The sequence below is a fragment of the Monodon monoceros genome, unplaced genomic scaffold, assembly GCF_005190385.1.
Source record: "Monodon monoceros isolate NGI ecotype Baffin Bay Population unplaced genomic scaffold, NGI_Narwhal_1 Super_Scaffold_6, whole genome shotgun sequence".
NCBI lineage: Eukaryota > Metazoa > Chordata > Mammalia > Artiodactyla > Monodontidae > Monodon > Monodon monoceros.
Genome location: NW_021703783.1, coordinates 27,726,359 through 27,751,180, shown reverse-complemented (window position 1 = coordinate 27,751,180; position 24,822 = coordinate 27,726,359). Strand labels below are relative to the sequence as shown.

At 35.9% G+C, this 24,822-nt stretch overlaps 1 protein-coding gene across 3 annotated transcripts in view; it reads left to right on the top strand.

Moving 5' to 3' along the window:
* The window catches only part of CPNE8 (copine 8), a 310,582-nt gene that overhangs the window by 93,930 nt on the left and 191,830 nt on the right, over positions 1 to 24,822 (top strand). For all 3 annotated transcript variants that reach the window (XM_029205052.1, XM_029205053.1, XM_029205054.1), the window contains exons 5-6: positions 2,041 to 2,080; positions 22,274 to 22,350. In XM_029205052.1, coding sequence (XP_029060885.1) covers positions 2,041 to 2,080; positions 22,274 to 22,350 — 117 coding nt within the window. The remainder of the gene's footprint in view (positions 1 to 2,040; positions 2,081 to 22,273; positions 22,351 to 24,822) is intronic.

Sequence of the window (24,822 nt, the reverse complement as noted above, 5' to 3'; positions counted from 1 at the left end):
TCACTTCATGAGTAAGCTTTGTGGAGAAGGGTCTGACCCTAATGAGAGTGACTCAACGGGATCTGTGAGCTAAGCGTGAAGAGAAACTTAGTATCTTTTGTTTACAGCTTTGGCCTTAGTTGGAATTTTAGAAATACAGGAAAAATTCCAGTCAACATCTGTTACCCTCCACTAGAAAACAATCCTTAGGAGCCATTCAAATCAGTTACTGCCAATTCAGTACTCTACTAATAAGATTTCAACAACAGGATGAAATGGTTTACAAAATTGCTGTTAGTACATTTAGGCACAAGTGTACCATCCTGGGGGTAAACTACTGAACTTCTGCTTTGCAGTGTATTCTCTTTTACTTAAGGAGATTATGGCACTTATAAACATAGACAGACACCCACATTCACACAGCCCCACCCCCATGCACACAGATATATTTTTAGCTATTTAGGATGTTGTGTTTATGTTCTGACTTGTGAGGATTAAAACCAGTGATACTTTTAGAAAAGTTAGAAGGAAAATTCTCTTAGAAGAAAAATCATGGTAATTTCAAGTGCATTGTAATCCAGCATATTATTTAAAGCCTTCAGAGGTGTGCTGTAAATTACCTATTTTTGAGGTAATAGCATTAAAAGCTTTGTTAAAGACAATGAAGGAGGATTGTATGTGAGGATACTTAAACCCTTTGTGATGAAAACATAAATACTTTTCTTTTTGCTTTTTTAACTGAGCTGAATATACCATGTTATTTCTCCCTAGTCTACACTAAACCCTTTATAGAAAATGGTTTCCAGGGATGATACTTGAGAAGGAGCCAGCAGAGTTATGTTTTACCTTTGATATTGCTACAGTTGCTAATTTTAATTTTACACTTAGAAATTGTTTTGAACAAGAAAAATTTCTTGAATAAGAAAAATATTTTTTAACTAATATTTGTAGGTCTTCAGTAGATGTTGGCAATTTGTTGATTCAAAATTCTAGTTTACAGCTGTTGAGAGTGTCAAAATTCCCTGACGTGAAGAAGAGTAATTTGTAATTCTTCTGAAGCAGGTATTTGCATCACACAATTTTAAAGCCAGTTTGTGGTAAACATTCTTTGCTATGGAGTAAGTGCACCTCTGCCCAGAATCAGTACACTCAGTGAACTCTCTTTCTTTGCCTTTTTTTGACTAGTTGCTTCATTTCTCTGTGAAACATTTTTGTTATGTGAGAGGGAAGACTTAAACCTTAAAAAAAAGGCAGTTAATTTTTGGTAGGAAGCTATGCACAAAGAATGTGAAAGGAATATGATTTGGGAGAAAGACTGGAACCAGTACAAATATTTTCCTATTTAAGAATTCAGTAAATTGAGATTGTTTTGGTTACTAACAGCCTTTCTGTTTCTAAAAATTTTTTTAAAACAAGGGGCTAAAGTGACAGTAGGTGATGTTTTTCCAGGATCTCCTTAAGAAATCATTTATTTCCAGTACTAAGTGATCAAAAACAGGACATATAATAATCCTATATAAATACATTTCTTTTTCCATAAAATACATGGTTTCCCCAAGTTCTGTGATTGGGGAAATATAATATGTCATTACTTTGGCCAAATTTCAAAATTAATGAGAACATTTATGATATTAAATAAGAATTATGATATAATATAATATATTTATATATAATTATATAATGTAATTATAATTATAACAAATGATAGCCTGTTATCCGCACTTGTTTTAAAAGGGAAATTTCAGTTTTTACGGATATTAGGAATCTATTGATTCACAGAAAAGGGAAATTTTAAACTTGTCTTATCGAGCAGAAGAATTCATGACTGTGAAAATATTAGGACTTCTACTTAAGTTGTAGAAATAAAAGCACCCAGGGATTGTGAATTCTACCTTTGGTATGTAGGCCACAGATCATGAGAAATTTCTAAATTTGCTAAGTTTTTCTCCCTATTCATACAATTTTGATTCATTTTTTATTTATGTTTTGGGGGATATACTGACATTTTTCTCTAACTTTATTTTGTGGAAATAATTTAAATTTTATATTTTAACCTTTTAGGTATGATGTTGATTCGAAGAGTCCCAACTTGTCAAAACATGTAAGTTCATATTTTTATGTTCTTTATGATGGTTGCAAATATAAATTATAATATCATGATTTGATTGATATTTATGTTGATTGATTAATATTGATTGATTAATATTAAGGTTATATGTCCACAACTTATGTAATAAATGCATTGAAAATAAATAACATTTTTAAAGAACCCTAGAATAACATTTGGAGAAGCTTATTGAAAGAAAGATATCTTCAGTATGTGAAATGGATTAATCTTACTTATTTGTTATATTTGGTTTTTTTTAAAGAAATGATGTCAGTTCCCTATAATGTTCAAAGTTGGATCAGGTTAAGAAGATGAAATAGTAAGATTATGTCTTTTTGGGAGTCTTCACTTTTGAGAGAATGGAAAGTACTAGGGTGTAGGCAGAGTGATTTGCTGTTCTGCTGTCCCTGTAGTTCATTTGTTCAACAGTATTTTCTAAGTACCTCCTCATGCCAGGTACCATGGCAGTTTCTGAGTGTACAAGATGAGTAACACAGACATGGAGTCCATCCACAAGTCACGTACTATCTTTTTTTCCTTTCTGGGCTCTGATCTTCCCATTCCTTTTCCTTAAGAGATTTACTCACCAGGCAACAACTGTTATCTGGGGAGTTTCCAGGTTCAGGAGCAGCAACAGTGTCAGAGTTAGGCAGAAAAAGAGGAGGTGGTGGGAAGTGAGGGATGAGAGTGATATTCTTTGGCTAAGCACTGGTGGTTTTATCAATGGAATATTGGCCAGTTTGGAATTAGGCCATATCTAATAGGAAGGGCTGGATGGGGGTGAAAAGAGTATTCTGAAAGGGGTTTAACTAGGTTTTAAGTGAAATCTGAGTATACAAATGTAAAATTGGTAGCTGTGCCAGTGTTGCGAGGTCAGCCAGACTAATGTTCATGCCCACAGGCTCAGAAGGTGAGATTTTTCTATTTTTGTAGGCTATTAGCTAGAATAGGTGGAGATCTATCTATCTATCTATCTATCTATCTATCTATCTATCTATCTAGATAGATACGTATAATTTCCTGTGTAGTTTGCAGACAGGGAATGTCATAGTTCAGAGAAGAGAGAGGGGATGTAGGGGGTGATCCCAAGGTGATTTGGGAAAACTGGAAGCCTGGTCATGGTGGTAAAAAAATCACAATTTACTGATCTTTTCCTTCATTAAAGGAGGTATGATATTTATTTCTGTTATGGAGCATAGAGCAGAATCATTTGAAGAAAGATTCAAAGGTTAGTCTTTGTACAATTTGAAAAGAATGCTGTAACAAGCTCATTACTTCCCATAAGTAAAGTTCATTGCAGTTGCCATGACACCCTTCTACTCCTTAAGATAAGACTTATAGCATGTAGTTAGACATTTAAAACTTATTTGCATAGCTTTGTATTGGAAGTTTTCGAAACTTCATTGGAAGAATCAGAAAAGGAACCACATTTTCTAGTCAAAATTATCTAGTTGCAAGGAACAAAAATGCATTAACTTATCTCACATGGAGGGGGTTTATTGAAGGGATTTAGGAGCATCTCATAAATGTGACATGTAACTTGCTGTATGGGAATTGCAGCTAGAAACAGGCATGGTGGGTTGGACTGAGACAGCTATTTTCTCTGTTTCTCTCTGTCTCTCTCTCAGTCAATAAAGCCACATATTCTTTTCACTATGGCTTTTCTCTGAGCTTCTGTTTCTCTCTGAAGACCAAGTTTCTCTGTTTATTTATCCTGTGTACATAGGGAAAATGACCTCCCTAACACTGACTGGGCATAGACTTTCAAGTGCCCACTCTCTCTGAATATAATTTCTCAGTGTTTCTCAGTTTAGACTAGTCTTCAGAGGGCATAATAACTGAGAAGTTAAGGACATTTTCATGGGGTTGTATATATTGAGGGTGAGTGTGAGGATTACTACTACTAACATGTAGTCCTTACCATTGATGTTCAGGACATAGTAATATGGGATAGGAAGGTACCTCAAACATGAATAACTATGTCTTCCTTTAATAATCAGTAATGACTAAATATTTTTATGTAAGAGATATGTCTTATAGAAGCCATCAATGTACATATCTTTTCAAATATTTTTCTTTTGTGGAATAGCTTTTTTTTCATAAGTAAATATCCTGACTCTGTTTTACCATCATGATATCTCTTTTACTATCTTCTCATCACCATACTTCTTTACCAAACAGCCTGGGTTTCTATCATAACTTCCTTTTCATTCTCCCTTCAATTTCTTTACTGTATTCTCATGTTCATTTCTGCTTAAACTATTCTGACATAGGTTAGATCAAAATGTAGTGGCCTCCCTTCATTCTTTACTTTACTTGATCTCCCCATTATTTTGGACACGATTGACTACTGTATTCTTGAAATACTTACCTCCCTTGACTTCCATGGAAATTTTTCCCTTGCTTCTTTTCCTACCTCTCTGTTTATTCAGTACCTATTATTTTTTAGTTTCTCTTTCTCCTCCTATTCCTTAGTATTAGTGCTTCTTATGGCTTTATTTTCAATTTTCATCTCATCTCATTGTATAAACTCTCTTTGGGAGAGTTCAGTCATTTACCTGTCTTATCTTGATGATTCATGTACCCTCTGTACACCCCAGAAAATCTAAGTTTCCAACTGCTTGTCAGATATTCCTTGGTAGATATTCTGCAGAAGTCTAAAATTCAAATATATCAAAAATGTATTTTTGATGACCTTTTCCATCCCAATTTTGCTCCTCTGCCTGTATTATCTTCATGAGAATAATCATCAACACAGTGTACTTATTTAGAAAACTTTCATATAATTTTCCCGATCCTTGTTATGACAAAAACATTTCAAGTTTCTGAAATGATTCTCTCTTTTTTTTTTTTGTGGTACGTGGGCCTGTCACTGTTGTGGCCTCTCCCATTGCAGAGCACAGGCTCCGGGCGCTCAGGCCCAGCGGCCATGGCTCACGGGCCCAGCCGCTCCGCGGCATGTGGGATCTTCCCGGACCGGGGCACGAACCCATGTCCCCTGCATCGGCAGGCGGACTCTCAACCACTGTGCCACCAGGGAAGCCCTGAAATGATTCTTTAAAAGAAGACACACTTAGCTCTTGAATGACTGAGAATAAAAATAAATAATTAACAGCACACATAATATTGGCTTGTTTAATACCATAACACAGTGCTTTAGAGACCCTTTAAAAAGGAACTGAGAAACAAATTGTGTTTAACTTTAAACACATTAAATCTACTTCCATCAAAGACAGGAGCTCTGAGATATTCCACCTGGCCTATTGCACTCAAAGCTGTAGTTATACCTTTAGAGAGCAGTGATAACCCCTACCCAGAGGAGGTCTTGGAAAGCTCTGACAGCCCTGAGTCAATCACAGAAAGTCACCCCTTTAGAACTAATGTTTCTTGTTCAGTTTTCACTTCTTTATGAATCTTACCCCATTTCCTTTCCTGAATGGAAACTGAGCACTAACTCTCCCAAGTAGAATTGCTTAACATCTCCTTCCCCTTATATTTCAGGGTCAGTCTTCCTTAACCTCTTCCTGTCTCACATCTAGTGAGTCACCAAATCCTGCTTATTCTAACAAAGAATTGCTTCTCTTCTGTCTTATTTCCTTACCGTTACTGCCTTAGTTCACATTTTCATCACTTTTCTGCTGGAGTATTGCATAGCTTTTTATAGTTCCTGTAGTTTATATTATCTCACATTTTAATGTATTCTCACATTATTCTCTGTTATATTTCTCAAATATATATAGTAAGCAACACAAATTACTTAATAGTGCCTGAGCTAAGAGTGGATGAAGCGTGTCAAAAGAAGGAGGAAATGTGTTTTTGAATTGTTACAGGAATTGTTAGAGATAACTGCTTTGAATTTCTGCTAGATATTAGCAACAACAAAAACCCATCTTTATTTGAAAGCAAACAAGTACAGATTTTAGGTAAAAGAGCATATAACTCATTCAACCCAAAAGGAATTCAGGAGGCATTTGAAAGACCAGAGAAACCAATAAATAAACTAGGTTTATTCCCTGAAGATGCAGTTCTTTAAAAGTGTGGTTGTCTACACCTTCCAATTTTGCAAAGGGAAAGAAAAACTAAAACCTTTTAGGAAATACTGCTAAGTGCCTGTGCTTGCATGTGGAGTACAGGCACCTATCTTTTACAAAAGGGATTTGGTAGCAAGAGAGACTCCTTGAGTTAACTATAATAAATTTTTTCTCTTTCTCATTTCTGATAATTTTGAAAGATCCCACTTTCAGGATGATTTTATTTGGTTTCTAGTACTTAGGGGTCTTAAGTACCAGTCTTAAATTTTTGGTACTAATAAGGAAAATGGAGATATAATATAGAACTGTACCTTAGATTTCTAACATTGCAAATGAATACAGGTGAATAGATGAAGAATCAGTATAACTTTAATTGATTTTATTGGTGGTGGACAAGTTTTTAGTGAAGAAACGTTATGTTCACAGCTGACTTATGGAATCCAGGGATGTATTCCTTTAGATGATTTATCCATTTTATGATTCTCTAAGGAAATTGCTTTACATATTTCCATTTGCATAATTTAATTGCATCATAGTGAAAAGATTATTAACAGGCCCATAATTGGTGTATCTAGGATTCTTTTTGGTGTTCTGGAGCAGATAACATTGAAACTGTACTTTGTGTACTAAGTTTTCATACCTACCAGGCAATCCAAAATGCATTTATCCATTTGGTTGGTCTTGGAAGGTACCCACTACAGTTTTTGTTTTAGATAGTTAATTGCTCACTGGATTATTTCAGCCACAAAATACCAACCTTCAGTGAAGATGTGCGTGTTCTTCAATATATTTTCTAAATATTATATATATAAACTTCCACATATAGATCAGTTGTATTTGAAAATTTTATATGAAAGTTAATTAACTGTTCAGATCATGAAATGCATTTTTCATAGGAATAGATTTATAAGTGGGGAAAGTTTTTCATTAGAATATGTCAGTTTAACCCATATATAACTGAATTGAATTCTAATATATATTCACACAACCAGGTAAGCAATAAATATATTCCAGGCACTCTTGTAATGCTGAGAAATATAGCAATGAATAAGACAAACAAGATCCTTGTCCTAAAACAGCTTACAGTTTAGAGTTGGGGAAGTGGCGTATATAGATTTATTCAATAAAAACAAATGCAAATAAATGGCTAAGATAACTTACTTTTTTATAACATTTATATTAATAAGATTTTGATACTGAGAGAGGGTGACTCATGAAGCTAGTTAGCTAGAAGCTTATATTTCCCTCAACCAGGCAGTATGATTCTGTACCAGTTCTTATCCTGGGTATACTTATTAAAGAGAAGGAGGGAACTATTGAAAATCTAGGGGAAGAGCATTTAAGGCAAAAGGAACAGTAGTGCAAAGACCTTGAGTCAGGAAGTAATTTAGTATGTTGGTGTGACTGAAAGATAGCTACCCTATATAGACTGAATGGTAAGGAAAGAAGAATGGAATAATTTGGAAAGGTGGATAGAATTCAGATGGTGTGGAGATTTGTAGGCCAAAGTTTAAAGAATTTGGATTTTTTTTTTTATGGATTTCACTGGAAGATGATGTGATCTGATTTATAGGTTTAAATAACAACTGGCAGCTGAAGTGGATAATGGGGTTGGGAAGCCCCAGTGTACAGGGGCCAGTTTCAGGTTTTACCCAGGGAACTTCTGCTCTTGTGAACCAACAGAGACCAGTTATAAAACTGCTGTTAATTTAGCTAGGTAAACGATATTTGGTAAGTGTAGACCTTGAAGTGGTAAAAAGTGGCAGATTTGGAATATATTTTGGTGATATGGTTGATGATGATGTAGATATTAGGTCTGAAAATAAGAGATGAAAATAGAATGATTCCTAGGTTATTGGAAACTGGATAAATGAAGATACAGTTTATTGCCATGGGGTACATTGGGGAGAAAGAGACTGAGGTGGTGGGGATGAGAATAGAGAAATCAGTGGTCAGAGCAGGTTTATATTGTTTGAGACTCCAGTAAGCATCTAACTGGAGATATTGACTAGGCCATTTCTGGAGACTTGAGAACTGTCAGCCTATAGAGTTGGAACTCAATAAAATTATATAAAAAAGTATAAATGGAGAAGAGAATAGGATAGAACCTTGGGGGAACTTTAGCATTTACAAACTTGGTGGGAAATGATTAGCCAGAATTATCATTTAAAAAGGCTAGTCAGGACATATCACTTTCTAGTTCAAATTAATTTTCCAGTGGCTTCCCTCCACACTTGAGACAGAATTCACAGTCCATCATGGGCCCTTGGCTCCGTCCTCTCCTTCCATTCTCTTCCTTGCTCATTCTACTCTAACCTCACTGGCCCTCTTGCTTTTCCTTAAACACCCCAAGTATCTTCTTGTCTCAGGGACTTTGTTCTTGCTTTTTGTCCTACCTACCTATTGTCTCAAATGTTCACATGATTCTTTCTGTTATATTATTGAAATTTCTACTTAGTTGTCATCTACTTAGAGGCTTGCCTGACTGCCCTGTGTAAAAGAGCTCTCCGTGCTATCCTCTGATGCCTTTTCAATAGTAACTTTCTTTTTTTTTTATGTAGCAAGCTTTCTGGTCTTTATCAGCTAATGAGAGCTAGCCTTATAAGCATATTCAAATTAAAGAATTTATGACTGATGCTCAATAAATGGATTATGTTTCTATTTGCATTTTCAACATGGTCTTGTAGAATCTTAGACTTTGAGACAGAATTAGGGACAGTGCTTGAGGTAGGTTTGATGACAGTGTCTTTGGCACTCATTATGTTATATTAAGTGAGATTGTTTGCATGTAAAACTGGCCCTTACTCAGGGCTTAGTATTTAATGACATTGTGTGATAGTATTATATTTATTATTTAATAATGCTATAATATATATCATATTATTTAATAGTACTATATAGTAAGTTTTCTAGTTATTTAGCCTGTTGACTGTATCATCATGTTTGACAGCAGTAAGAATATTTACTTAACATTTTTTGTTAGCATATTACATTTCTCACATCTTTACTGATGAGAACTAACATCTAGACAAAAAATGATGTGCCTCTAGAAGGTAAATATTTTCCATAGATTTGTTATAGTATTTGTGAATAGAGTAGCTTTATTCTTAATCTATAAGTAGTATGGTTCACAATTTAAATATGTATGTTGTTGATAATTTTAGAAAATTGGTTCATTTTGATCAATAACTACTCATGCATTGAAAGATTAACTTTCATTCAGTGTCTTATTTAACTGCCTTCATTTGGACTCTTATCAAGCAAGAATTATTTTGAAAATCAACAACTGTGCTGAGGGAAAATAAATTCAACTTTAGAGTATAATTTTGAAATTATATTTGCAATTTAGCTACTGATGTCTAAGTTTAGAACTATTAATAATAATGTGTGAGAAATTCTCTCATTTGTGGAAAGCATTATATGAAGAAACACACTGCACATGGACACACACACACACATATATATATGTATGCATATTCTTGAAAATTATAGGGAACATTTTATGATATTTTGATGATACTGGTAATATGTGTGTAGTAAGAATTAGTCCTGAAATAGGTGGAGGAATTATTTTTCTTTGTATATACTTTTTACTATTTATATTATCTCTGTGCATTTAAAAAATAAATTTCAAGAGTGGGTGGGGAAAAAAAAGAAATTTGTGTTAATTTCTTGGAGGTAGGATTAGCATTTTTGCTTTGTAGATGGATCCATTCATTAAAAAGACAAATCCTTGATTTAAAAAATGGTGTATTATTATAATGTTAAAATGGGACAAATTATTTTTCTTAAAATATTAAATCGAATTGCTTCATGTTGAGTTTCCTTTATACCCCAAACAGCACAACCATTAAGAAAGCAGGGGCTTCCCTGGTGGTGCAGTGGTTGGGAATCTGCCTGTCAATGCAGGGTACATGGGTTCGAGCCCTGGTCTGGGAAAATTCCACATGCCGCTGAGCAACTAAGCCCGTGTGGTATAACTACTGAGCCTGCGCTCTAGAGCCCGCAAACCACAACTACTGAGCCCAAGTGCCACAACTACAGAAACCCACGTGCCTAGAGCCCGTGCTCTGCAACAGGAGAGGCCACCTCAATGAGAGCCCTGCACCTAGCAATGAAGAGTGTCCCCCCCACCACAACTAGAGAAAACCCACTTGCAGCAACGAAGACCCAACACAACCAAAAATAAAATAAATTTATTTTTAAAAAAGGAAAATAGGAAAGATTATTGAGCAAAGAAGCACCGTTCTTGATTATTATAAATGATTGTCATATTAGTATATAGCACATAATATAACTGTGACTCCTCAATCTCTATAGTTGCTGTGATTACTATGAATTCATTAAATATAGAGGAATTCAGCAATATTAGCAGGGATTACCAACAGTAAAATATTAGTAAATAATGCCGACAATAAAATTTCACAAGTTATACAAACTTTCCTTACCAATTTTTTTCCACAATGGTTAAAATTTTATAAAAGTGAGAAATTTTGTATCATTTATTTTCTCTTGCTTTTACTGGCTTAGTGTGCATGTGCTTAAAAATGCTAAATGATCACAAAATGGGTAAAAGCAATAAGTGGAGGCAAATCATGACTCTGTCTTATCAAGAATGAATGATTAGGGCTTCTGGGAAGATGGCAGAAGAGTAAGACACGGAGATCAAGTTCCTCCCCACAGATTCACCAGAAATACATCTACACGTGGAACAACTCCTACAGAACACCTACTGAATGCTGGCAGAAGACCTCAGACCTCCCAAAAGGCAAGAAAGTCCCCACGTACCTGGGTAGGGCAAAAGAAAAAAGAATAAACAGAGACAAAAGGATAGGGACAGGACCTGCACCGGTGGGAGGGAGCTGTGAAGGAGGAAAGGTTTCCACACAATAGGAAGCCCCTTCGCGGGCAGAGATGGTGGGTGGCAGAGGGGTAACCTTCGGAGCCGCAGAGGAGAGCACAGCAACAGGGGTGCGGGGGACAAAGCAGAGAGATTCCCGCACAGAGGATCGGTGCCGACAGGCACTCACCAGCCCGAGAGGCTTGTCTGTTCCCCCGCCGGGGCGAGCGGGGCTGGGAGCTGAGGCTCGGGCTTCGGTCAGAGCGCAGGGAGAGGACTGGGGTTGGTGTCGTGAACACAGACTGCAGGGGTTAGTGTGCCATGGCTGGCCGGGAGGGAGTCCAGGGAAAAGTCTGGACCTGCCGAAGAGGAAAGAGAATTTTTCTTGCCTCTTTGTTTCCTGGTGCGCAAGGAGAGGGGATTAAGAACGCTGCTTAAAGGAGCTCCAGAGACGGGTGCGAGCTGCCGCTAAAAGCGCGGACCCCAGAGACAGGCATGAGATGCTAAGGCTGCTGCTGCTGCCATCAATAACCCTGTGTGCAACCACAAGTCATATCCACACCTCCCTTCCAGGGAGCCTGTGCAGCCCGGCACTGCCAGGGTCCTGGGATCCAGGGAAAACTCCCCCGGGAGAACACACGGTGCGCCTCAGGCTGCTGCAACGTCACACTGGCCTCTGCCGCAGCAGGCTCGCCCCGCAATCCGTGCCCCTCCCTCCCCCCGGCCTGAGTGAGCCAGAGCCCCCGAAACAGTGGTTCCTTTAACCCCGTCCTGTCTGAGCGAAGAACAGACACCCTCCGGCGACCTACAAGCAGAGGCGGGGCCAAATACAAAGCTGAGCCCCTGGGAGCTGTGAAAACAAAGAAGAGAAAGTGAAATCTCTCCCAGCAGCCTCAGAAGCAGTGGATTAAAGCTCCAAAATCAACTTGATGTACCCTGCATCTGTGGAATACATGAATAGACAATGAATCATCCCAAATTAAGGAGTCTGAGCCGTGTGGATGAAAGGCTCTTGGTGCTGCAGCCAGGAGTCAGTGCTGTGCCTCTGAGGTGGGATAGCCAACTTCAGGGCATTGGTCCACAAGAGACCTCCCAGCTCCACATAATATCAAATGGCGAAAATCTCCCAGAGATCTCCATCTCAACACCAGCACCCAGCTTCACTCAACGACCAACAAGCTACAGTGCTGGACATCCTATGCCAAACAACTAGCAAGACAGGAAAACAACCCCACCCATTAGCAGAGAGGCTGCCTAAAATCATAATAAGGCCACAGACACCCCAAAACACACCACCAGACGTGGATATGCCCACCAGAAAGACAAGATCCAGCCTCATCCACCAGAACACAGGCACTAGTCCCCTCCACAGAAGCCTACACAACCCACTGAACCAACCTTAGCCACTGGGGACAGACACCAAAAACAACGGGAACTACAAACCTGCAGGCTGCAAAAAGGAGACCCCAAACACAGTAAGATAAGCAAAATAAGAAGACAGAAAGACACACAGCCAATGAAGGAGCAAGATAAAAACACACCAGACCTAACAAATAAACAGGAAATAGGCAGTCTACCTGAAAAGGAATGCAGAGTAGTGAGAGTAAAGATGATCCAAAATCTTGGAAATAGAATAGACAAAATGCAAGAAACACTTAACAAGGACCTAGAATAACTAAAGATGGAACAAACAATGATTAACAACACAATAAATGAAATTAAAAATACTCTAGATAGGATCAATAGCAGAATAACTGAGGAAGAAGAACGGATAAATGACCTGGAAGATAAAATAGTGGAAATAACTACTGCAGAGCAGAGTAAAGAAAAAAGAATGAAAAGAACTGAGGACAGTCTCAGAGACCTCTGGGACAACATTAAATGCACCGACATTCGAATTATAGGGGTTCCAGAAGAAGAAGAGAAAAAGAAAGGGACTGAGAAAATATTTGAAGAGATTATAGTTGAAAACTTCCCTAATATGGGAAAGGAAATAGTTAATCAAGCCAAGGAAGCACAGAGAGTCCAATACAGGATAAATCCAAGGAGAAATACGCCAAGACACATATTAATCAAACAGTCAAAAATTAAATACAAAGAAAACATATTAAAAGCAGCAAGGGAAAAACAACAAATAACACACAAGGGAATCCCCATAAGGTTAACAGCTGATCTTTCAGCAGAAACTCTGCAAGCCAGAAGGGACTGGCAGGACATATTGAAAGTGATGAAGGAGAAAAACCTGCAACCAAGATTACTCTACCCAGCAAGGATCTCATTCAGATTTGATGGAGAAATTAAAACTTTTACAGACAAGCAAAAGCTGAGAGAGTTCAGCACCATGAAACCAGCTCTACAACAACTGCTAAAGGAACTTTTCTAGACAAGAAACCCAAGAGAAGGAAAAGACCTAGAATAACGAACCCAAAATAATTAAGAAAATGGGAATAGGAATATACATATCGATAATTACCTTAAAAGTAAATGGACTAAATGCTCCCACCAAGAGACACAGATTGGCTGAATGGATAGAAAAACAAGACCCATATATTTGCTGTCTACAAGAGACCCACTTCAGACCTAGAGGCACATACAGACTGAAAGTAAGTGGATGGAAAAAGATATTTCATGCAAATGGAAACCCAAGAAAGCTGGCATAGCAATTCTCATATCAGACAAAATAGACCTAAAAATAAAGACTATTAGAAGGGACAAAGAAGGACACTACATAATGATCAAGGGATCGATCCAAGAAGAAGATATAACAATTGTAAATATTTATGCACCCAACATAGGAGCACCTCAATACATAAGGCAAATACTAACAGGCATAAAAGGGGAAATCGACAGTAACACATTCATAGTAGGGGACTTTAACACCCCACTTTCACCAATGGACAGATCATCCAAAATGAAAATAAATAAGGAAACACAAGCTTTAAATGACATATTAAACAAGATGGACTTAATTTATATTTATAGGACATTCCATCCAAAAACAACAGCATACACATTTTTCTCAAGTGCTCATGGAACATTCTCCAGGATAGATCATATCTTGGGTCACAAATCAAGCCTTGGTAGATTTAAGAATATTGAAATTGTATCAAGTATCTTTACTAACCACAACGCTATGAGACTAGATATCAATTATAGGAAAAGATCTGTAAAAAATACAAACACATGGAGGCTAAACAATGCACTACTTAATAACGAAGTGATCACTGAAGAAATCAAAGAGGAAATCAAAAACTACATAGAAACAAATGACAATGGAGACACGAAGACCCAAAATCTATGGGATGCAGAAAAAGCATTTCTAAGAGGGAAGTTTATAGCAATACAATCCTACCTTAAGAAACAGGAAACATCTCGAATAAACAACCTAACCTTCAACCTAAAGCAATTAGAGAAAGAAGAAAAAAAAAACCCCAAAGTTAGCAGAAGGAAAGAAATCATAAACATCAGATCAGAAATAAATGAAAAAGAAATGAAGGAAACAATAGCAAAGATCAATAAAACTAAAAGCTCATACTTTGAGAAGATAAACAATATTGATAAACCATTAGCCAGACTCATCAAGAAAAAAAGGGAGAAGTCTCAAATCAATAGAATTAGAAATGAAAAAGGAGACATAACAGCTGACACTGCAGAAATAAAAAAGATCATGAGAGATTACTACAAGCAACTCTGTGCCAATAAAATGGGCAACCTGGAAGAAATGGACAAATTCTTAGAAATGCACAACCTGCCAAGACTGAATCAGGAAGAAATAGAAAATATGAACAGACCAATCACAAGCACTGAAATTGAACTGTGATTAAAAATCTTCCAACAAACAAAAGCCCAGGACCAGATGGGTTCACAGGCGAATTCTATCAAACATTTAGAGAAGAGCTAACACCTATCCTTCTCAAACTCTTCCAAAATATAGCAAAGGGAGGAACACTCCGAAACTGATTCTACAAGGCCACCTTCACCCTGATACCAAAACCAGACAAGGATGTCACAAAGAAAGTAAACTACAGGCCAATATCACTGATGAACATAGATGCAAGAATCCTCAACAAAATACTAACAAACAGAATCGAACAGCACATTAAACGGATCATTCACCATGATCAAGTGGAGTTTATTTCAGGAATGCAAGACTTCTTCAATATACGCAAATCAATCAATGTGATACACCATATTAACAAATTGAAGGAGAAAAACCATATGATCATCTCAATAGATGCAGAGAAAGCTTTCGACAAAATTCAACACCCATTTATGATAAAAACCCTGCAGAAAGTAGGCATAGAGGGAACTTTCCTCAACATAATAAAGACCATATATGACAAACCCACAGCCAACATCGTCCTCAATGGTGAAAAACTGAAAGCATTTCCACCAAGATCAGGAAGAAGATAAGGTTGCCCACTCTCACCACTCTTATTCAACAGAGTTTTGGAAGTTTTAGCCACAGCAATCACAGAAGAAAAGGAAATAAAAGGAATCCAAATTGGAAAAGAAGTAAAGCTGTCACTGTTTGCAGATAACATGATTCTATACATAGAGAATCCTAAAGATTCTACCAGAAAACTACTAGAGCTACCAGAAAACTACTAGAGCTAATCAATGAATTTGTTAAAGTAGCAGGATACAAAATTAATGCACAGAAATCTCTGGCATTCCTATACACTAATGATGAAAAATCTGAAAGTGAAGTCAAGAAAACACTCCCATTTACCAATGCAACAAAAGGAATAAAATATCTAGGAATAAGCCTACATAAGGAGACAAAAGACCTGTATGCAGAAAATTATAAGACACTGATGAATGAAATTAAAGATGATACAAATAGATGGAGAGATATACCATGTTTTTGGATTGAAAGAATCAACATTGTGAACATGACTCTACTATCCAAAGCTATCTACAGATTCAATGCAATCCCTATCAAACTACCACTGGCATTTTTCACAGAACTAGAACAAAAAATTTCACAATTTGTATGGAAACACAAAAGACCCCGAATAGCCAAAGCAATTTTGAGAATGAAAAACGGAGCTGGAGGAATCAGGCTCCTTGACTTCAGACTATTCTACAAAGCTACAGTAATCAAGACAGTATGGTACTGGCACAACAACAGAAAGATAGATCAATGGAACAGGATAGAAAGCCCAGAGATAAACCCATGCACATATGGTCACCTTATGTTTGATAAAGGAGGCAGGAATATACAGTGGAGAAAGGACAGCCTCTTAAATAAGTGGTGCTGGGAAAACTGGACAGCTACATGTAAAAGTATGAGATTAGATCACTCCCTAACACTATACACAAAAATAAGCTCAAAATGGATTAAAAACCTAAATGTAAGGCCAGAAACTATCAAACTCTTATAGGAAAATATAGGCAGGGCACTCTATGACATAAATCACAGCAAGATCATTTTTGACCCACCTCCTAGAGAAATGGAAATAAAAACAAAAATAAACAAATGGGACCTAATGAAACTTCAAAGCTTTTGCACAGCAAAGGAAACCATAAACACAACCAAAAGATAACCCTCAGAATGGGAGAAAATATTTGCAAATGAAGCAACTGACAAAGGATTAATCTCCAAAATTTATAAGCAGCTTATGCAGCTCAGTATTAAGAAAACAAACAACCCAATCCAAAAATGGGCAGAAGACCTAAATAGACATTTCTCCAAAGAAGATATACAGACTGCCAACAAACACATGAAAGAATGCTCAACATCACTAATCAATAGAGAAATGCAAATCAAAACTACAATGAGATATCATCTCACACCACCAGTGTGAATGGCCATCATCAAAAAATCTGTAAACAATAAATGCTGGAGAGGGTGTGGAGAAAAGGGAACCCTCTTGCACTGTTGGTGGGAATGTAAATTGATACAGCCACTGTGGAGAACAGTATGGAGTTTCCTTAAAGAACTGCAAATAGAACTACCATATGACCCAGCAATCCCACTACTGGGCATATACCGTGAGAAAACCATAATTCAAAAACAGTCATGTACCAAAATGTTCATTGCAGGTCTATTTACAATAGCCCGGAGATGGAAACAACCTAAGTGTCCATCATAGTATGAATGGATAAAGAAGATGTGGCACATATATACAATGGAATATTACTCTGCCATAAAAAGAAACGAAATTGAGCTATCTGTAGTGAGGTGGATAGACCTAGAGTCTGTCCTACAGAGTGAAGTAAGTCAGAAAGTGAGAGACAAATACCGTATGCTAGCCTATATATATGGAATTTAAGAAAAAAAAATGTCATGAAGAACCTAGGGGTAAGACAGGAATAAAGACACAGACCTACTAGAGAAGGGACTTGAGGATATGGCGAGGGGGAAGGGTAAGCTATGAGAAAGTGAGAGAGAGGCATGGACATATATACACTTCCAAACTTAAGGTAGATAGCTAGTGGGAAGCAGCCGCACAGCACAGGGAGATCAGCTCCGTGCATTGTGACCTCCTGGAGGGGTGGGATAGGGACGGTCGGAGAGAGCGAGACGCAAGAGGGAAGAGATATGGGAACATATGTATATATATAACTGATTCATTTTGTTTTAAAGCAGAAACTAACACACCATTGTAAAGCAATTATACTCCAGTAAAAATGTTAAAAAAAAAAACCCAGAAGAATGAATGATTAACTCCTGAACAGTTGACTGTACTCAATTACTATGCTGTGTTAAAACTTAGCTATCAATAACCCATTTGTCTTTTAATTTGAATTATCTATTAATTAGAAGTATTTTCTGTGCTTATTGGTCATTTTATAAAACAGGAACGCCATTTAAAGATTATCTTTGTAGTTCTTTTAGGAAAAAGATGCCACACTATTGAATGCTTATAAAATTGTTTATTATGATGCTGATGGTAATCTACATTCATTGGTTAGCTTTGTAATAGTATAGAAATTAGAAATTTTATTTACCAGTTAATATGAAACCACACCTCCTGGTTCATTATACTATTGTTTTAAAAATGTCATGCTTTACATAGATATATTTGTATGTATACTTGTTAACATTTAAGATAAGACACTTCTGGGTTTTATTATGACACTCAAAATGAGCATCTGTATTGACCATGAGTGTAAAGTGGTTTTGGAAAAGAAAATGTATTATTTTATTCAGATATTTATAGTATCTCCAGTACTGGAATCTAGTGGCAAGTGGAAAGTTTTGTGTATGTTGTAATATTCTTTAACCCAGGAAAGTAGGGAGGAGAGAGGAGGCATATATTTATTAGATACTTACTATGTTCCCAGCATTTATTTTAAGTGTTTTGCCTACGTTATCTTACTTAGACCTCCCAACAATTTAATTGGCAAGTATTATTTACAAAGTGTATTTTATAGATTAGGATACAGAGGTGTAGAGGCATTAGTAAATGTTTCAGCCAAAATACAAACACAGGCAGTCTAGCCTCTTATACTTCTCACTCCTGAGGAGTATGTCATTCTGCTTTCCTAAATAAATAAATAAATGTATGCATGTAAAAAATATTTTATAAAGAATATATAGGAGTCATTAATAGTAGTACCTAGCAAGCAAGCATACAAACCAACACAAAACCAGTTAATTTAATGCAAAGTAAATTACCTTTTTATTTGTGTGGAATTATTAGAGCACATAGCATCAGTGTAATTTTCATGAGTATAGATAAGTTTCTTGCTATAATATATAAAATGTAGATGGATGGAATTCATTAGTAAAGATTGGTACAAATGAAATAATAATGTAATAATGACAGGAGAGTAATGCATCTTAAGGACAATGAAAACTTCCATTTGGAACCCTCCTGGATTCTTCCCTGTGTGTCTTTCCATGGCTAACTTTAATGTATCCTTTCCCTGTAATAAATGTAAATGTGGGTATAATAATAAAAAAAAAGTCTGAAGAAATTAGGATATTATGCTCACGCATACAATTAAAGTAGACATTCCTCTGAATATTAACAAAAAAGAGAAGAGAAATATAAATGTAGAGTAATCAGCTGGAATCTGATAGTACAGCAATGTTCCCTTGGATTTTGAGTTGTGTTATGCTAGTAATAAAACTAGATTTAGATTGTTATGGAAATAATCCAAACACTTCCTCTGATTTGCTAAGTTCTTTAAAAACTACCTATGAATGTGAAACATATTATTATTATGATGCTTTGTGTTGCTATACTCTCAGTTTTGTTTTTTTTTTTCTTGTCTCCTCTACTGCTCAGTGATAAGCCTTCCAGTTTTATTACTAGCATATTGGATTTAGGGTAATATTTGGATACTTTTAAAGAGTGGCAGAATGCATCTTATATTGTTATATTGTTATATACTAACAATATGGTTTATAGTCATTTAAACAGATTTCAAAACTAAGTTCTATCTGTGTATTACTTAGATTATAAAATAATAATGAATATATTTAACAAGTATTCATGGTCAGTTTTTGGAAAGCCCAGTAGTTAATATGATTGAATAAATTGATACATTTCTCAATTACCAGCCACTGTAAAGTGGATTTGGTCTATGTGTGTGTTAGAATTGTAGAAAAGTGCTTGGATTTATACTGGAAATTCTATTATGACCTAACTATGGTGGCTCATCAACTGGAATACAACACTATAATAAGAAACAGTAAAGCAGTTTCTATTATAGCTAGTTTTCATTTCTTTCTTTAACTACAGAACACATACCTAAAAATATCCATTAAGGGGCACTAATTATATTACTAGTATTGTGTAAAATTCATAGGAAATGTGGACCATTGAGATGACAAAAAATGTATTCACTAGTTTTCCAACACAAGAAGAAGTAGACAAATATTAAATATTATGTGCTAATTTTTGCATTCTGAGTAGTAAATGTGTTGCTAAATTGGGAATACACAAACATAGGCAGATGTAAAATAATTACATAGATACCATAAATATTTAGGGGCAAAGAGTGCAATAACTATAATGTGTGCAGATGCACACTATATCTTTTTGGAGCACATTTTATTGACTTTATTATTTTTATTTCCTTTTTTGTTCAGCAATGATGATATGTGTGTGTTCTCTATTTGCTAATATGTGTCTACTCTAATATGGACTGCTCAATATATCTGTTCTGTTTTCTTGAGTCATTACAGCAATGAACAGCTTTTACTGAGACTTGTTACTCCATTGGGCAAATCCATTTAATATGTAGTATGAGCAGCTGTCCATCAATATCAGTATCCTTAGGAAAGAGTTCCAGAATCCCCATGTATTTTTTGCTGCTGACTTACGAGACCAATGACATATTCCAAATCTTTAGTATTAAGTATTAGTATTAAGCTCCCTCTATGTGTCATGAGACTTAGAAAAAGTTACGTTTGTTTTAAAAAACCCATAAACATATTTGTAAAGTCTTTTATGAAGTTGGGAAAGACATATTATTTTTAAGGATATTTAATTTAAATATGTCAAGGCTTTACCTTAAGTAGTTTTTGCTTACTCGAAAGCAAAATTTAAAATGATTTGCAATTTTATTAAGTTATTCCCATTCTGTCAGCCATCAAGTTCCAAATCCAGATTTATTTTCTGTTTCTCTTTCCCTCTCTCCATTGCCCTACCCCCCACCATGTGCAGGTACAGCTTACACCAAATCCTGCCATTTTTCTGTGCACTGTTCCCAAGCATTTGCTACAACTTTAGCTTGGGCCTTAACACTTTGCTTCTTATTAACTACTGTGGCCTTCTGATTGATCTGGCTTCCAGATTTTTCTTCAGTCCTCAGTCCATTCTGCAAATTGGTATCTGAGTAATCCTCTAAATGCACTGTTCTAATGGTGTCCCTGAATTGCTGAAACGTTGCCAGTTGCTTCTCATTAATCTAAGGCAATGTTGTTTTTGTTGTTGCTTGGCCAAGAGGGCCCTCCACAGTTTTGATTCTTTATCTCTGTTTCTGTCCTTTATTTGAGGTCTGCTCTTTTCTCATTACATTCTTGCCTGATACTCTGATTTGTTCTCTAGGACTCAAATGTTCCAGCTGTCTTCTATCCATGATCTGATTCCTACCTGGTTCTCAAGGCTTACTTACTTTGGGAAAATATTCCCTCGACTATCCTAGTCTACAGTGTTTTTTTTCCTCTCATGGGACTTATAGCAACTTACCCTGAATAACACAGTTTTTACTTTTATGGCTTGTCAGGCATTTAAAATTTTTATTTAGTGAAACTTAAAACTTTTTACTTGCTGTCATTCCTCTGCCCATCCTTCTTAGGGCTTTTCCTGGGCCAGTTAACAGTACAATTTAGGGAGATCTCCCACTTTCTCCTTTAGGACAGCTTGGATTCTTACACAGGCTATGCTAGAGAGAGTGCCTCTCCCTGAACCACCTCTATATTTTCTTGACCCACATATCCAGATGGTGTTGGAGCCCTTATTTTATTGACATGGGAAGTTGCATTGTATTTATGATATGTACATCCTTAGGCAGTATTTCAATCTTGAATCAGAATATCTGGGTTAGTTCTGACTCTGCTATTTACTGACTGCTTAAAACATGAAAGAAATAACCTCCTACATGATTAGTTTCTTTATACATGAAATTTAGTATTAGGAACAGACCTCTCATTTTGCAAGGTTATTCTGAGTCTTGAAAATAACAATCATCTAGTGGTACATTAATAACTTTATAATGTATTATACTTAACCCATTTTTAGGCACTTAATATATGCTAATATTATCTCATGCAATAACTCATTGAAACCTCAAAATAGCTCTGTAAGGGGGCGACTACATGTTAGAGGAAACTGGAGAGTTTATTAACTGCCACAGTCACAAATGGTCAGTGGTGGTACTGGAACAGACATCTGGCAGTGTGGCTCTGGATCCTAGTTGTAGCCATGATGTCACACTGCTTCTTTGTAAGTATCACGGTTAGTGCTGACCACCACTGCTCTGTGCTTTCATGATTTGCCTTCTCAGCCAAAAGTTTAGAAGTTTCAGAGACATCTCAAGTGAACCCAATTGTGGATTCAAATCATGGAACTTTTTTCCATTTTCATTTTAATTTAAAAAAGAGAAAGAAAATAAACACAATGTCTAAACACTCTTAATAACAAGCCAGCTTAGTGATTAAAGGACAAAAGGCTGTGCAAACTTAGGGGACAATCACATGCTAAAATTAGTGCATTTTCAGCTTATTTTGTTTATTCTTGGAAGTTAGAGAATTCAATATTTTAGCAATGAAAACAGTGCAGATATGATGTACAAAATACATAGTGTAAAGACAGTTTGGGAACTTAAGAGCTTTAATCCTTTTATCTATTTTAGGACTTTCTGGGACAAGTGTTTTGTACATTGGGGGAGATTGTTGGTTCACAGGGAAGTCGCCTGGAAAAGTCCATAGTGTAAGTATTTTTTAATTTAGACAATGAAATGTTTACTCTTTATTTTCTGTTTTGGCAGTTTTAAATTGATGAATATGTGGTTGTAGACCAAAAGTGTGTTTTAAAATCTTGAGTATTTTTCTTCCAACAAATCATTTTGACATTTTTGTAAAGGATAATTTATATTTCAGCTGTCATATGCCATGCTACAAAATCGTCACAAAATGAAATGAGCAGATTTAAGCCAGAAAATTTGTTGTTTTCCTTTTGGTTATACTATTAATTCTTAGATGTAGTACTTTTTTTTTTTTTAATAAACTTATTTATTTATTTTTGGCTGTGTTGGGTCTTTGTTTCTGTGCAAGGGCTTTCTCTAGTTGTGGCAAGCGGGGGCCACTCTTCATCATGGTGCGCGGGCCTCTCACTGTCGTGGCCTCTCTTGCTGCAGAGCACAGGCTCCAGACGTGCAGGCTCAGTAGTTGTGGCTCACGGGCCAAGTCGCTGCGCGGCATGTGGGATCTTCCCGGACCAGGGCTCAAACCTGTGTCTGCTGCATTGGCAGGCAGACTCTCAACCACTGCGCCACCAGGGAAGCCCCAGATGTAGTACTTTTTGAAGAAGAGATTTTACTTCTTTGGACCAGGGACTGTATGTAGTACCACCTTTTATGTTTAATCAATGCATTTTTAGTGATTGAGGTTTAATAATATTTTTTACTAAAAAATTAGTCTGAAAAGAAGGCAGTAAGTATGAAAATGTTAATAGAAGGTGGTCACTAAGAATTATATTTTCCATATTCACCTTCAATTATGGCTATCATGCTTAATTTTCAGATCAATTGCATAAGATGATCCTATTTTCTCTAATTCCATACAAGGCAGAAAACAAACTCTAGACATTTTCTCTAATACTTTCCTCTCCTTGTCCTCCTTCTTCCCCCATCCCTAATTTTGATTTTTTTGATTCACTTAACTGCTTTTAAAAATCAAAAGATCTAGGAGGGTCTAAGGCTATTGCAGAACAAACCACAATGTCTAAAGATTTGGGGAGTTCTGAAGTCTCTATCTTCACCAATTTTTTAAGAATCTCAAACTCATAAAATAATTATGTCAAAACTTTACAAATCTATTCACCTTTGACATCAAACACTTGAAATGGTTAAAGCATCATTTTCACCTTCCCTGTATAAAATGGAACTTTATACTTAGTATCTTCTTCTTAGGCTAATAAGAAGTCTATGAATTCTAACTTCTTTTATTTAACTTTGATTATCTTAGAAAATCATTGCTGAATGTCAGTTTGAAAACTTTTGCATACCAATGATCTTTTGAACGTTCTTTTCACATGTAATTTGTTTTTACATCATTGTAAAATGGAAGGATTTGTAAGATTATGGTTTAAATATATTTATGCTCACTTTAATAAGTCAATGATAAGTAATCTATAAAACAAATATAGATATTTTTATTAAGTGTACATAATTCTTATTGCATTGTCTAGTCTAGTAACGTAGGCCCATAAGCATTCTTAGATTAGTAAAACACCCTTTCTTTTGGTGAAAAAATAATCAATATTATCTATACAATGCTACCATAAATATGCCTTTAATATTCTTTGAGAGAAAAAAGCAGTTAAAATGTAGAATTTTTATTTTAGAGCAACAGAATAGAGATTTTTACAGAACTTGCACTCATATTTTTAAATTGATCATTTTATTAAACAGTTTTACCTGATGTTATTTTCTCCATAAAACAAAATCATAACTCATTTCAGAAAGCTCTTAAATGCCATAGAATTTTTCCCAGTGGAAAATCAGCATTATATTAGTATTAAAACATGTTAAAAAGTTGATATTATATTGGCTCGGTTATGTGGTAAATAGAATGTAGTGTAAGATGTAGTCCTTGTTCAGTTAATTCAACAAGTCCAAGTCCCACTGGACAAGACCAACGGAAGCAAATTCAGGCTACAGGGTGAAGATTCCTACAGTAATGATTGGCAGAATACGCCAATGTAGGGAGTATTGGCCAGCAGTTGAGCCATAATCATTTTACATAATCCGAAATGGTGAAATGCTCCTTAGATTTTTCTAAGCTTCTGCTGAGGTTAGGGTAGCACAAATGAGGCAAAACCTTGGAAACCTTTTCAGACAACATGGAGCTATTATAACTACATACTTTACTTCATCTATAGGGTATTTTGTAATTTAGGCAAGTTTATTATAAGTGTTGATATTATATCTATCTTATTGAAAAAGATATAATTTATTCAATTTTTAAAAGTACATGTAACTAATCTTATATTCAAAGTCTCCCCCTGACTTTATTGGGCAATCTTACCAGGTAAATAAACATTAAGAAAAGGGTTTAAAGGTGGGCTTATTGTTTAAGCAGTGGGAAGTTTTTTGATTTTCAAAGTAAGTTTAGCTAGGCAAGTGTTATTACTAAATGGGTAATGAAGTGTAGAGTTTGAGCGTAGCAAAGAGATAGGCTA